This window comes from Porites lutea, chromosome 4 (genome assembly GCF_958299795.1).
Source record: "Porites lutea chromosome 4, jaPorLute2.1, whole genome shotgun sequence".
Classification (NCBI taxonomy): domain Eukaryota; kingdom Metazoa; phylum Cnidaria; class Anthozoa; order Scleractinia; family Poritidae; genus Porites; species Porites lutea.
In genome coordinates, this window is record NC_133204.1 from 886,221 (window position 1) to 901,735 (window position 15,515).

A 15,515-nucleotide genomic window follows, 5' to 3' on the forward strand; every position below is an offset into this window, starting at 1 on the left:
ACAAACTGTCTTACGGGCCTAGCCTATACGTAGCAGGCACTAGTTTTGTTTTAGGGCGAAAGGAGAAATATCGAGGACGCGCGCGCACGAGGGGAGTGTGGCCCGTCCGCATAGCCTGTCATGATGGCCCGCCCTGCAGTAAATCACTTGATATGATTACGAATTCTAGGTGAGATTCGTCATGATTTCAATCGTCCCTCTCCGATTTTAAGTTTTAAACTTTACCCCATCATGAAGTTTTTCGATCCATTTGGAGTGAAATAAGTGATCAATGTTACACTCACTTTATTGAACATACTTTATAGTTTCAAGTTCTATATCTACTAAAAGAAAAAAGAAAAATGAGGTCGATTCCTCCGGGAGACCCAAGAATTCAGTTATCATTGAGTGACCAAAGATTATATTGATTTCCCGGCTCCTGTGTCGCGGTGGGAGGTAGGTTTTATTTCGTCGTAATTGTTCTTGTGTTCGAGCAATGTAGGAAAAGTGCAAAAGAGATCAGTTTGGGATCTAATAGTTCGGTTTCCACTGCTGTGTTAAATTTTCCCTGCTGCAAATTCTATGGCAGATATTCTCCAAGTTAAAAAATATGACTGCAAAGACACTCATTTTACACGATATTTAAGGCAAACCCGCGACACTGGCAAACTGCAGTAAACGCCCTTAAGGGGTGACCTTAGTTGTGACAGTAGTAACCACTACCGCAAACCAGACAATCAGGAAAACGATTAAGCCAACACCGCACAGAATAGAAGCAACATTCAGCCACAAAGCTATCCTGGAGTTTCTTCGGGCTCCTTCGTAATCTCCTCCATCATATGCACTGTCCACCTAGAGATGACATTAATGGCAATAATGATAAAACAAAATTACTGACAAACTGGCCTGATATATATAGACTTAAGGCTAAAATCAACAAATATGTCGCTACCCAAATCAAGTCCTCGTTTTTCGTAAATCTGACAACCCCACACCGTAGTTACAATTTCGCGGAACTTAAATTTTGGTGAAACTTCCTCCAGTACCCCACTGAATTAAAGGCCACCATGTCACACATTCTTTGCAAAGTTCACATATTTAAATTTAATTCTGATTGGTTATTCAAACTGACGATAAATTTTGTGATTATTGCTTAATCTTTCCCAACGTTAAAAAATCCAAGGTGGTCTCATTCTTAAAAAAAAGGAAGAATGTTCGACGATGCATCACATCTTACTGTGCACGGTTTTGCTTTTAAAACGTCACTGTCACTTTCAATGATGATGATACAGAGGAACTCTCCTTTGGAACACCTCTGTTCAAGAGACACTTCCATTCAGGGGGAAGGGACACTTTTTCTGGGACCCGAAAGCCAGATTTAACCTTCATTCAGAGGACACCTTTATAGCACTTAAAAAGTGACTAACCACAGAAATCGTCGATAAGTTTACATGTAAGTGTTCCTAGTCACAATGGCGATAGCTTTCAAAATTAAATCGATGTACTGCACTGAGGGGGGCGTAGGGGTTTGCGGTATTGCGGTATTGGGTTATTTTTGGTGCGGTGTTGCGGTAATTTTTATTTCAAAATACGGTATTGCGGTTTTCAGAGTCCATGCGATGTGCGGTAAGTTTAAATTTCATGTCGCGGAAGTCGGTGAAAAAATCGTTGTGTCGTGTTGATCTGCTTCTTTTTCATGACATGTGCGGGAATTTTACGGCAGAGCCTCTCCGTTCGTTGCGCCGTACTGACGAGCCCCCAAAAGGGCGAAACAGCTGTCTACGGCTACGACCCCGCTCTGTTTTTAGTTCTTTCGGTGTCGTGTTGATGTCTTGCAAAGTTAATTTTCACGTCGTAAGATCAGCTTTGCAGAATTCAGTGTGTCTATCCATTATATTGATGCTTGGAATAATGACTCAGCAGATTCAAAGGCAGATTAAAAGGAAAATATTTTATTTGTTGGTTAATTATAAACAAACCCCATCCCTACCTCCATTCAAGGAATACCTCTATTCAGGGGACATTTACCTTGGTCCCGAGGGTGTCCCCTGAATAGAGGTTGCACTGTATGGCCTTATAGAGGATCAATTAACATACAAACGGCACAAACACAGCTGAGTAGAGTTCGTACAAAAACGCTGTCTACCAACGGAACAGTAAATAGTCTTACCGTGCTACTGAAGCAAATGGCAGCTAAACCGATTGGCCAGATACAACACAAGCAGGTAAAAATGGACAGGCACATAAAATTCTGTGGACGAGGAGCTGCAGGCAAGATTACCGTTTGGCTGGGCTAATCAATATTACAAAAGAGAAAGGATTAATTTTCAAAACTTCTTGTAGCTCATTATCAGTTATAGGTCAGTGAAATTACATAGTCCATTGGGACGTCTTCTTTACAAAAAATACATTTAATTGGATTGGCAATGTTTTTAGTATGAAATTACTAATTGGGGACACCATTTTGGAGTCTCCTACTGGAGACGGGATCGCCATTTTAAGAGGTCATCCAAGCCACGCAAAGGTCTAACCTTTTCTATAGGGCAAAGGCAGTACCTTAGTTTCTCAGTTATTTTGAGACGCAGGGTGTTAGTCAGGTCCCGAGAGTCTAGCGCTCTACCGACTGAGTAGCCTAAGAAAACAGACCACATTTCGTGACGCTACCACTGGTTTCCCAGCGAAATGACGTCTGAGAAATGAGCGCAGAAATTCCATACTGATGACACGTCACTAGATCTGCATATTGCTTCTGATTGGTCGTGCCGCTGGTGTAATTTGCTTCAACCAATCAGAAGCACTACCCAGATTTTGGTAGTGACGCGTCGTCAGTATGGAATTTCTCCGCTCGTTTCTCAGGCGTTATTTCGCTGTTAAATCGTTGGTGGCGTCGCGAAATGTCGGCTGTTTTCCCAGGTTCCTGACTGAGTTAATCCTGCTGCGGTTTATGATGATAGGCTGAGCTGGGACTGAACTTCTGGACTTTTTCTTGATTTCTCTCTCCTCCTTTTGAAATCTTCTTACACTGACAAAGGATTTTTGAATAAACCAACTTGGATAATTTTTTTCAAACACTGTTATAGATATTCCATCAAGAGAGTAACAAATAAGGAAAATAACTCATGAAGGAGGTTTGAAATCGAATCTTAGTTATGATAAATTAAACTTCGAAGAGTGAGTCAATTCCTGGCGTAATTTCTTTTTTTTTTTTGGTGGGGGAAGGGGGGGGGGGAGGGGAACAACAGCAAAATTTTCAACTGATACCTTCGAAAAATACTTCTGCCTGTGATATCTTCAGTGGTTATTAAGAAGCTTAAAGAAGTGGAAGGATTTTATCTGGTCTACTCGCTTAATCGGCAAATTTTCGGATTCAATCGATAGGTCATTCACGGGTTTCCAAGGAGGTGACATAATTTCAACACCCAGCAATTTTTCAATTTATTTTCTTGCTCTTCCTTTTTTTTTCTTTTTTAAAAGAAGTCTTTTTTGAGTGTCTGTATTACTCTTGATTTTACTTGGTTAAGCTGTCTTTATTAAGGTTAAAAACCCTTACCTGTTGCATAACTACCGTTGTTGTACTTTGCTGTGCCCCTAGGTATCCTGGTGGATACCCCATGGGTTGTCCAGTAAAGGGCTGGGGGCCTTGATGTTGTGGGTCACCAGGCTGGGCTGGAAATTTGCCTTGTTGTGCTGGGTAAGGTTGAGGCGTCATTTCCACTTAAAAAAAAAGAATTGATTTGTTTGCTCAAAGGTACTTAAAAGAATCAAAAGGGGCAGCAGATGGTGCGGCAGGAAACATAGTTAAAAGAGCAACAAAAGCTAAATACCACTCTAAGGATGAAAAATAGTATTTGAAGAATCTCTTTATTCTGACTCGAAACTGTCGAGAAACAGGCAATATTTTTAATTCAAATATTGAATCATTGAATTCTGCTTTCGTCTGATATGAAGAATAATGCAGAACGAGGAGGTTAAGCCTTAGCCTTTATAGGTTTTATTTCAAACTTTGGACATTGCAAAGAATGTCACGCGTGACGAAACACGTCAAAAGCTGGTAAAGTTGACCTGGTTGACAGGGTAACCTTACCTGTGAAACTTGCCTGTAAAACGTTCAGAGCTAACTTTAACCCGCTAAGGGTAGCCCTAGCACAAGGGTAACCCTCTCTCCTTGTAAACAGGCCTTAAGATAATCACTGTCCGGTTAAACACTTTAACTTCGAGGGTCGCAATTTTTCTTTACCGATTAACAATTGCTAGTTATAACGGTTTGGCAAATTCTGAATTCGCTCAGTTGTCTACGCAAGGACATGAATGTCAACATACCTTCGTCGTGTTTCACCTTGTCAGCCATATTTCGCTATTTCACTTCTTGTCACTGGTTCTACAGAAAGATGAAAAAAAAGGCTACATTGCCTCATCCATATAATCGTATTCCTAGCCTATATGGAGCTTAGTTGTGCTTTAATTAAAAAAAGGTATTAAAATGCAACAATTTGTTCTTGATGTGCGGAATGCTTAGACTGACAGCCGAGTATGCACTTCAATACCATCAGCGTCAATTAATTCATTTACTGATTATATTCATGTTTCAACTACAGCCTTTGCTCTTCTTTACCAGGAAATAAATTTTCATTAGCGTCAATTCGAGAAAATGAATGTGTCATCATTGTACAAAACAACACGCAACCTGCCTCGTACCCAGACGTCTCTCTCTCGATGAAAATCTGCCCGCAACCGAACTCTGAAGTTCAAAAGCAACGAACCTAGAAACACACAAAATGGATCGAAATCCACCAATCACAAACCACAAACCATGACCTTTCGTTTCCTAAGAGGTCCGCTAAGAAGCGCCGATTCTTCAGAGTTTGATTGACGTCGCAGAAAAACCTTGCCTAGTCCCTGTGCGGCGTTTTCCCCTCCCTCTCGGCCAATTCACTTCGGTGACGTATCCGAGGCGAGCTCGCCATTCTCGTCCCCAGAGCCACTCGGCTTGATTTGTAACGAACCCCTTGTCTCAAGACCACGTGACCGAGAAACGACGGGCTTTGGGGACGAGAATGCGAACGGGCGGGAAACGCCCAGACAAAAACAGAATGCGCATGCGTGCGTCGCTCTTTAAAATTCAAGATGTTGTCTTGTCGATGTTGTAAACAGAACACATTAACGCGAATAAGTGCCGCGGCGCTTATTCGAGAATAGTGAGGAATCGGTCCACGCATTGATAAAGTCAAAATTATAATAATTCTCTTCTGTCTTGTCTTGCACAAAACCAGATTTTTTTTTCAAAATTTGACATTCATTATTAAAGCCTAAAACTAAAAGAAAAATTAAACAACATCTAGTTCATTGACATAGTATCATGCGGCTAAGAATAAAGGCTTTGCAATTTAATCATCAATTTCCGTGGCATAATTATCGAAGATATGAATAAGATGATAAAGACGATGGGGAAGATGTAAGGCTCCTTCATTTTTCACCAGGTGCTTTTGATGAAAGCTTATTCTTATATTACTTATATTAACATTAAACCCTGTCCTTAAGAACCTTAATACAGCCAAGAAGACAAGAAACAGATTATTATTGTTGTTGTTTTTTTCAGATATTTTTGAATTGCTCCACAGAGTACTGATGTAGATGTTTTTGTCTTTGAAACTATTTACTAAAATGCAGTACATTAAAATATTTTAGAGATGCTAATTAATTTTTTAGTGGTTTATAGTTTTAATAAAAAAAAAAAATGAGCATGCCAGCTGAAGATGAATCAAACATTAGATTTCAAATTATCTTCATATCATATCTGAAAAACTTCAGCTGCATTAAGACGTCAGTCAAAAAACTAACTTACCACGCACTATATGTCTAAATACAAGTTCAAATCAGCTCAAAATTAAGAATGTTGCATCTATTCATCAAACGAGAGAACCGTTTTTCATTATCTCGGCCGAATGTTCGTGGAAATGCTTCACTCAGTGAAAAAAAACTGTTTCATTTTTTAGTTTTTAACCATTGCATCTCGATGGATCGGTGGGTTGCAGTTTTCCGAGTCCTGTTTACTACCCTTGTTAACGAAAACTTTAAAATTTCTTTCCATAAAATGACTTGAATGAAAGCATCCGGACAAAAGAACTTAGCTATAGGAAGGATAAAAGCTTTTAACGTCAACCCAGTGAAGAAGTGAATGCATATTATTTCAACGCATAGTTTTACTAAAAATAGATGCTCGTGCTTTGGTTTGTGGTGGCACTGAATCCTTTTTGTAAGGTTCTAAAACCCGCATATTTTTAGAAAGCAGCCAAAGAATTTTTTTTTTTAACTTACCAGCTTAGATTATATCCACGTCGCCCTAAACATATTTGTATGGTGGCTGTCAGTGGTTTTTCTTTTTTTTGGAAATATAAATACATACAGTGTCCATCTGTTTTTATTTTATTCCAATCATGTTTCTTTATAAGTTACTTAATTTAGAGCAACGAATGGTTGAAGAACTTATTGAACGCTGGTCAAAAAAATGAATTATCCCCTTGTTTTAGAGTTTATTGATAATTCTAAAGGCAACCTGTTTGTGCTCATAGAACAAAATTATTGCGATAAAAAAACGTCCAGATCGAAGACCGTAACAAACATGACGAAAAGTAACAAATTGCAACCAAAACATTAATTTGTTTATATGTAAATGAAAATTATTAGTATAACCGAGGCAAGTATTGGCTGTACTGAGAGGGCAGTGGAACAGTCTATTTTATGCGCACTGAGTTTGACGTACGGTTTATTGATTTCGATATTAAAATGAAAAACACTTCACAGGAAACTTGTATGTCTCAATCTTTTCATATAAACGCGCTCACTAACAATTAGAACTTTCTCCAACAGTCCTCCTCTGTCATCATACTCAGTAACTCACCAGCGTAAGTAAGTATTTTTTTATTCTTCTCACTTTGATTAATAAGAGTGTTGAGAATGAAACCGAAATTGGCTGTTTGCTGTTTGTTGCATTCTTTTCGGCTAGTGATTTAGCAGACCCAGCAAAATAAATGTCGTATAGCAAGGTGAAACACAACGCGGACGGCAACGGCAATAGGTTTCATCATCAAATCTACTACTCTACTCGTGCAGTACACTTTTTTGTATATTTCTTCGCCGTTACTGCACGACTAAAACGTCAACTGAGGGAATTTCATGTCGTATGGAGGACGCAAACACGCTAGGAAAAAATTCTCTTTCTCCCTCTAGTGTTAGGTGTGATCTTCAATAATTCAATACCAAAGAAATTCATCTACATTTGCGACTTAAGGTGTGTCGAAATAAATGTGACAAAATTTGGAAAAAAGCCTTTTTTATATTAAGTGCCGTTTTCGCTGTCGTTTTTGCCAGGGTAACCGTTTCCTCTTCTACCATGAATGGCAAGGGACGACGAAGAGACACGTTCAGGAACCAGATTAAGTACGATCCTGAACAAAGATAAAGAGAGATTTAGAATCGCGTTCATGACAAAACTCAGATTCATGTTGACAATTTCTCAAATTAAAAAAAATGAGGAGATAAACTATCCAGAATAAATGCTATGAATGAAACTACTTTTTTCGTGTAGACATGATGATTGGCAAACGACCAGTAAAGGGAGCACTCGGTTATGTTGTACAAATTAACATTTGCCCTAAACGTGATTCTAAGAGACTGCCCACACTTGCTGCCCGAAAACCAGTGCCTGGGAACCGGCACAAAATGGTTTTGTGTTCACACCTTGAGTACGCAAAATGTGGATCTCAACATAGTTACTCCTTCTCCCCGTCAGATGCCATTTTGAAACGTGAGCTTAGCAGTGGATTGCTCCAGAAATAACAAAAACGGTTTGCACACAAGGACCCACTGCCCACTTTAGTTCCCGAGTAGAAGGTCTTGACCTTGTAGAAACTGCTTCTCGAGACCGGAAAAAAGTCTAAGAAAAGGCCTGACGTACTCGGTATCTATCAAGCCTAGTGGATAGTTGGGAAGAAAATTTTCAACGGAAAAACAATGTTCATGGTAAGGTGGAAAAATTTCTGCGCCTGCGAAAACACATGGGAGCCAAAGGCTCATCTACCTTCTGAGATGATAGAGGCATTTAAAAATCCCGAACCAGACCCGGTACGTGTTGAAGAAGCCAGAGAGAGGATCGGCCTCGTGTTTGAAAGGGGAATGAAAGTTCCACTTAAACACAAAGAGTCGATCGAGATTCGCCACGACGTGGTCCGTTTCCTGTTCCTGATCCTACCACCGCAACTTCAGCTGGCTCCAACAGACATCAGCGACCAAGATCTAGAAGAAGCTGGCCTTAGCTCGTACGTGGAGCAGACAATCAACGCTAAAGGAAACCGGTGCCGGATCGTCCAGTTGACCTTCCGACTGTTGGTGTCCAAGTCACCTGCGTTTTACTGCGATGGCAAGAAAGTATCCCGACCAGTCGAACGTCTTCGCGTTGTCCTCAGAAAAAAATACCCTGCTGGGGCGCACTGATACAAGCGCTAAGCACGACAAAAACGGCTCTTTTAGGAGCCACCATGCAAATAATAGAAAAGTTTATGACCAAATGTATGACCAAAGTACTATATATTCTAAACAATCTGTCTTCCATTTCGTTTCCCACTGCCATATCTTTTCCCGCCTTTTCGTCCGTTAACTTTCGACCAGCGTCCTTACACTCATGAACATTGCAGTCATGCGCAACTTAGAGCATGATCAAGATGGCGCCGTTTATGCCTGGAGCACGGAGGAGCGATTCTATCTCTAAGGACGAACAACTTATAGATGAGGAATGTTGGTTGAAGTGAGCATCCCTCTTTTTTTCAAAATTTAGCTCTACTGATTTATGAATTGATTCCTGGGGCCCGTTTCTCGCATGTTCCCGAAACGTTTCCTTCCTTCCCATTTGTGATAATTGAATCTTTACGAACGTAAACGCAAGCCAGCAGTGTCGATCAGTATTCAAACTTCGCGCTTCGAAATCCCTTATTTAATCAGCCTATTTACATAAACACCCTGTTTACAGATGACTGCATTTAGTTAATAACAATGGAGTTTAGCTGCTTATTGTTTATTCATGGCAACCATTGTTATACTGTAAGACAACAGGGGCACCCAACGAGAATGTAGTTCAAAACCATTTAAAAATAGCATTGTTAAACGTATTTTAGCATTTAAACGGTAGATATAGGCATATTTTTATCCCCTAAAAATTTTTCATCTGTTCGGATTTACTAGCTGAAAGTCTAGTGATTCGAAACTTATAGGAATCAAAACTGACCTTTCCGAAAATTTCAGCCGGAAAAAAGGCTCCCTAAAATACTAGGTGATATTTTTAGGGTAAAAATACGTTAAAAATGGCCAATTATACCAATTTTTTGGTGTTCGAAAATCCTAGGAGAGGCGAGCAAGCAAGAAATTTTAAAACAAATGTTCCGAAAATTCTAGATCTGAAATCGTCTTCCGAACAGATATTTTCCGAAAATTGTCGTCGGGTGCCCCTGAGACAAGGACTTGACTCTGATCACGCACGGATTTTGAACCTCGGATTTTTGAGGGTAAACGTCTACAACTTCTTCTGCTTAAATTTAGGCCAAAAAGCTGTCAATGTGTAGGGGAGATGTGCATCTTCGATAATCCGTTGTTTTATACATAGTTTGTCGCTTATTTAGACAAAAAAAATCCAAACGAAATCTTAATGCGCTCTTAACGTAACCCATACTAGAAATATCGAAAAAACAGAATTTTGAAAGCAACAAGTCTACAAGTTATTCTCGTTGAATTTTCCTGGTTTTTACGTAACGTTGAGGATTAGCCCTTTAACTGCAAAAAGCCACTGTTTTATCTTAAAAAAAGTAGACCATAAATATTTAAAATGACGATTTTAGTTAGTGATCTTCGCAAAAAACTCCTCCCTTTTCTCTCTTACTGTGGTGCTTTTGTGCGGCGTTCATGCTTGAATAGCCCGCCATGGTAGCTCATTATTATGCGTAAATGTCAAGCCATTGAGCACTGGTGCCCCATTGCATTTGGGACCGATACGTTTACACGTCGAAAATTGGGAGTGCCGTGCCTTAAAGTCGTCAGCACGGTGCCAACAATTTGGCGTGCCGTGCCGATTTTTTTAGCGCCTGTAAATGGGGTTTTTATCTAACGCAGGGCAGTAAGTTAATGGTCTCTAGTAGGATTCCAACGACTCTAAATTTAAATTGACACAATTTTTAGAACATTTATTCAGTAAACTGAATTCGCTAAATTTCAAACCGGTGTCATTTCAGTCTAGAAATTTTTAAGTTGAGTGAACTGCGGTGAAAGAGTGCCTGGTTAAGGCTTACATAACAACTTAAATAGTTAGCAAAAAACTACTTTTTTCGCGGTTCGACAAACAACAGGATTCCGCATGGAATAGACAACAAACTGAATGAAACGTAGTGCAAGAAATTATCACTGTCTTAATCGGCCTATGGTTCAATGCCATTAGAACCCGCTGAAACTAGACCTAGATCCAATTTTCCTGAGTCGAGAGTCGCTTTTCCAAGGTACAATCAGCTAAACTATACACCGACGAAATAATATTAATGGCTGGCATAGAATATTTTGGCCAAACCGCTGTTCAACCACGCGATCACATACCTGTCAACAAAATGCGGAAATGACACAATCACACACTTTCGCGGCACTGATAGGACTATCCACAACCACGCATAATCTTCTCTCGTTTAACATAAGCGAAATATCATCGAATAACTGGGAAAAACTCAGCCTATCGCCAGATAAACACCTCTGGACTTTTCTCTCACACTCGTCTTATTCAAGTTCATGGATGTAAGGTCACACGGTCGGCGGATCACCTTAGCCTTGGGCGCGATCCATTCAACCAAAATTCCAACCGGTCCTACCGGGAAAAGTGGTCCACCTCAAAAGGTGGACCCGTTTTTTCGAAACTTTTCCGGTTTGACCGAACCGATCCATTGGGTTTTGGACCGAAATTTCCGGAAATTTTGGTTGAATGGATCGCGCCCCTTTTGTTTTCCCACCAGAAAAAAAAAACGACGTCTTGGCCTGGGTCAAAGTTCACCTGCAATTTTGCTCTCACCTAATTCATTTGACTCCTAAGAGCCTGTTCCCGTGGCCAAAGACTTAGTGGTCACCTTAGAAAAGCGAACAATATCGTACCTTTCTGTCTCAGGCCGGATCAGGGTGATTGATCCGTTTAGCCAAATGAAACGAGAATATAATAGGATACTGGACGATGCAGACTCTGCGAATCGTAATAACTTTGTCCCATCTCAGAGCTTTACATGATGCTCTCCGGGAAACTTTTCTCAAGGTGACCAATATCTAAAACTAAACTGCTAAACGGCACCGAAACCAGCTTTAGGCCCGCACTGATTTCAAATTACTGTCACTTGTGTGAAATAAAAAATTGTGGGTAGGGAAAAAAAGGGATGGGGGGGGGGATAAGATAGTAATTCTGTCTACACCCACTTCTACACAAATCCCTAACCACAAAACAAGCAAAAAAAAAAAAAACACGACATAAACAAACAACACAGTAAACAAGCTGTTAGACAGGAGAAGTTGAGAAAAATTACAAAATGTTTGCTAACCCGGTTTTCATTACTCCAGGCAAAAAAAAAATCAATAAACCACCGGCGTAGCGTGGTCATTTTGGCAAGTATGCACACGGGTCCATATGATCTCAAAAACAAGTACATATTTCGGCAGTTTACAGGCTTGTTTAAAACAGGACATAATATTAGGAAAAAAAGCTTTTAAAACGTTCTTGTCGTTCTTCTTTGAGCTGTATTGGAATGTTTACAAGAACAAGGCGAGGAGCCTCTCTTTTTGTTGCGTAAATTTAGTGACGTTAACAACATTAACGAGTTTGTGTTTATGTATACGTAAAATCGACAAGGATGAAAGTCGCTCATCTGTCATCGTATTACGTAGTGTAGTCTTTATTCTTTTCATCACGATCGAGCTGAAACTGTGCTCACTGAGCAGCACACGCCGAAATAGAGTAAGAAAGAGGTGTCTTAATGCATAGAAAACGGCATTGGTTTGATCAAGTGGTTTCACAAGAGTCTCTGGGACTGGAAGGCGTAATCAGGTGGCCAGATTGACCTGCGGAGCCTTTATCTTGTAATTTCTTGCTTAAAAGCAGTTTCCCACTTGAGTGACATTTAAGTAGTCTTTGATAGACTTTTTGGACAAAAAGAAAATGAATAGCTTTTGAATGGGAAAACTTTCCAGATAAATCTAAAAAGGAATGACAATCAGTCAGGGTCGATTCTTTGTGGCCTCGCACCTTTGTTGTACCCTAAAAAATGTGTTTTACATTAATTTTCCCAATCCCCCCTCTGTTTTTTATGAATACGCATAATGTATTATTGTGCGATCGCATTAAGGCAAACATTCAAGAATGTTTCGAATTAATCACATTTCACTCCTCAAAATGTTGTATTTTTCGTGTAAAAATGATGTGGAATAACAGCAAGACAGACAGAGGCAACACTACAAATGGCCTTTACATAACGGAAAATATTTTTAAAAAATCCTACCAATTTCTAGAGTGCGCACTTGCGTATTTGCTTAAAAGACGCTACGCCCCTGTAAACATCAATAAACATCAATATTTACGAACGCAAATTTTAGGCACGTACGCACGTAAAAAATTACGCGACAGTGGGTTGTTTTTAAATTTCTGCTTTTAACCCCGTTAAATGACATGGCAACAATTTTTTATGTGAATTTTTATCGCCGGATATTCCCTCCCGCTCTTCTAGTAAATTTTTTTTGTAATTTGTAGATACAATCTTAAGATGTATGGTCAAAAGGCTTTTTCATACATTGCACTATTATTATGCAATTCTCTTCCCGAGGGATATAAGGAACTTCTCTCTTCAAAGCAGAAAACCAAGCGAACGACTTTGAGAAAGTCTAGGAGACGCTATGCTAGTGCCCACCTGGATGGGCTCCAACATTGCAGACGGAAACCAACAGCAACATCTGTTACCGAGTTCTGCTACAAAAGCGTGAATTTATTCATCGAGGAACTCGTAAACATTAAAGTAATACTTTTTTCTAATACATGAACTGTTTAGATAGCAAAATTCCCTAAAATAAGTCTTTTTTTTCTACCTACATGGCAGCTCTCTTGGCCGTCATGTAAAAGCCGAGTCACGCAAAAGTTTAGAAATTCAAGCGCACTCTATAAGAAAACCAAGAACCGTTTTGAAGCGAACATTTGTATGAAAATTAGTTTTCAGTTGCTCTAATGCATCGTGAAAGTAAAATCTCAGTAGGATCAATAGTTTTGTAGTTTGAATTTTAGTGACGTCATGTGAAAACCAACAATAGATAGCTTTTTTTTCAAATCTGTACTGAGAAGAAAGCTAGTATCTGCAAGGATAATTATGATATACCTCAGTAACTTTTTAAGTTTTATTTGAGTTTATAGAGATAAAATTTTTGTCTTAATCGATGGAAAAAAAGCTTTTCCTTTTAAAATTATTACTATCATCATTATCAAATTTTGAAAGATACAATTCTGGTAACAAATTCTGGGAACTTCTATCTTGTATCTCTGGAGTACATCAAGACGAAATCCACTAGGAAATTGAGTAATTTTGATTTTTGTCCTTTAAAAATTAAAATTACTCAATTTCCTTGTGGATTCCGTCTTAATATGTCATTTCCCTAGACTGCGAGCAGTCTCTTATTTTTCTTTGCAAAGTTACTGCACGCAAAACCTAAGCACGCGAGCGGCAAAGCCGCGAGCCGCGAGAAACGAGGGCGTGATAATAACGTCGTGGTTTGCAATCGCGCTGGATGAGACAAGAACTAGACGGATTTTGAGAGAAAAGGCGGACTGCAAGCAGTCTAACATTTCCAAGACAATAATTCACCGGGACGCCGCGAGTTGCTTCGATTATGTAACCGTTTTATGTTCTTAGCTCCTATATGGACTTCAAGCAGACTTTAGGATTTCAAATCAAAATAACTTGTTCTAGTATTATTTGATGACAATTCAAATGTTTTTAGCGAAAAATCGTCCTGCGTATGTTCATTTTGGTTATATGATAATATCTGTGTTTTTACGCCGTGAACGTGCATTGCTTCAGTAGCTAGAACACGGAAGTTTGTGGGAAATCACATAATAGCTAGACGTCTGTAATGAGTCAGCTATCTGCGCTGAAAAGCAATATTCACTAATTGCTGCATGATGTAAAAGTACTGAACACTATGTTGTTGAATTTAGCACTAGCAACCGGCAAATTTTTTAAAAAAATATTTCCCACAAGTGTGAACTCGAATGCATGAACAGGCGTCTAAAACAGGGTATTAACCTTTTTTTTACCAATTTATCCATCTGTTATCGAGGACTAATTCAAGCGGAACTAAGTACAGTCAAGCAGTTTCCCTTCCTATGAGTTCCACGTAAAAATTAAAGGTTGTGCCAAACTCAACTGGCAGCATGTTTTCAAGGGTTTCCAACTTCTCCTTCTGAGCAACTTAATGTCAAGTTTAAGCTGTTTTTATATTGAAACAATAACTTCCGATAACATTAAGTTTAAACAGTTTTGATATAAAAAAAATACTTCTTGGCCTCACATTGAAATCCTGATGGCCAGCCCACTTCAAAGTACCTCACTCGAAGAAATTCAGTCGACCAAGAAAGAAGAATCTGTACTAGTTTCTGTAATAACCCCAAGACGAGCTTTATCTCCCATTTAAGAATAATTAGTTCCAACCTAAACTTTACCCATTGATTAAGGAGCTCCACACAAAACTTATTAACATATTTTGGTAAACCTTAACAGAACTCGTTTTCTATATGATCTCAATATCGCCAGTCCTAACCTTATAGAAATCCCGGTTAAATTCCCATGGAAGGATGAAGCTGCGTAAACCCCAAATTGAATCTGATCGTAAATTAATATGGAGGAAGACAAAACAATGAACATCGTTTACTGTTTCCCAACAGAACAAGTTGATTGGAGAAGACATTAAACTAATTTCTTGACTACTTATTTATATCAGTGACCCATCTCCTATCGTAGCCGGGTCCATTTTAAAGCATTTACTTATTGAGGCTTGCGTAGTCACTCTTAGTAAAGGTGCTAATGATAAGATCGATAAGCCTAAGCATGCATTTGTGGCATATGAAGTTTTTATCACATCTTGACGAAGCTACGTATTATAGACAATACATGAAGGACTAGTTTTTAAAATAGCTTTTGCAAACTGTACGTACTTGTATGGTCATGCAAAAAAAGCTCTTTGTTGTTGTAAGTTATCATTATTTTCGGTTTTCTAAGTCTTGAAAACAGTCACTTCCTTACCTTTGAACGTTGTCTTGCTGGAGTAACGATCATAAAAGCAGCCAATCCGTAAATGGATAAATTGTGATTTAGTCCCCTACTATGACGTGAATACTTCGTCGATTATGACGCAGTAGGAGAAGCTGATCAGTGCGATTGAGTTGATGCTGCGTCTATAAAAAGCCCTCTATTCTACCGATGTTGCACTTCAAC

At 39.2% G+C, this 15,515-nt stretch overlaps 1 protein-coding gene across 3 annotated transcripts; it reads right to left on the reverse strand.

Moving 5' to 3' along the window:
- Nucleotides 1-315: 315 nt before the first annotated feature.
- On the reverse strand, nucleotides 316-15,484 carry LOC140933981 (uncharacterized). Of its 3 annotated transcripts, XM_073383669.1 has the most exons (5): nucleotides 15,324-15,484; nucleotides 4,300-4,357; nucleotides 3,530-3,693; nucleotides 2,150-2,272; nucleotides 319-831 (listed from the first exon to the last, which is right to left on the reverse strand). In XM_073383669.1, exons 2-5 carry the CDS (start codon nucleotides 4,325-4,327, stop codon nucleotides 664-666), a joined length of 483 nt encoding a protein of 160 aa, XP_073239770.1. In that variant the 5' UTR covers nucleotides 4,328-4,357; nucleotides 15,324-15,484; the 3' UTR covers nucleotides 319-663. The 3 variants fall into 3 exon arrangements, with proteins under 3 accessions (XP_073239772.1, XP_073239771.1, XP_073239770.1); XM_073383671.1 differs by lacking the exon at nucleotides 2,150-2,272 and having other exon boundaries at nucleotides 316-831; XM_073383670.1 differs by lacking the exon at nucleotides 4,300-4,357 and having other exon boundaries at nucleotides 317-831; nucleotides 15,324-15,481.
- Between the last annotated feature and the right edge of the window lie 31 nt (nucleotides 15,485-15,515).

Bases quoted from the DNA above. Each gene is read 5' to 3' on its own strand.
- LOC140933981 (XM_073383669.1), bottom strand. From the start codon at position 4,327: ATGGCTGACAAGGTGAAACACGACGAAG. The intron at 2,273-3,529 runs GTAAGGGTTTTT...AATATTGATTAG, and splicing joins CAACGGTAGTTATGCAACAG to CCCAGCCAAACGGTAATCTT. The intron at 832-2,149 runs GTAAGACTATTT...TGTCATCTCTAG, and splicing joins CCATTTGCTTCAGTAGCACG to GTGGACAGTGCATATGATGG.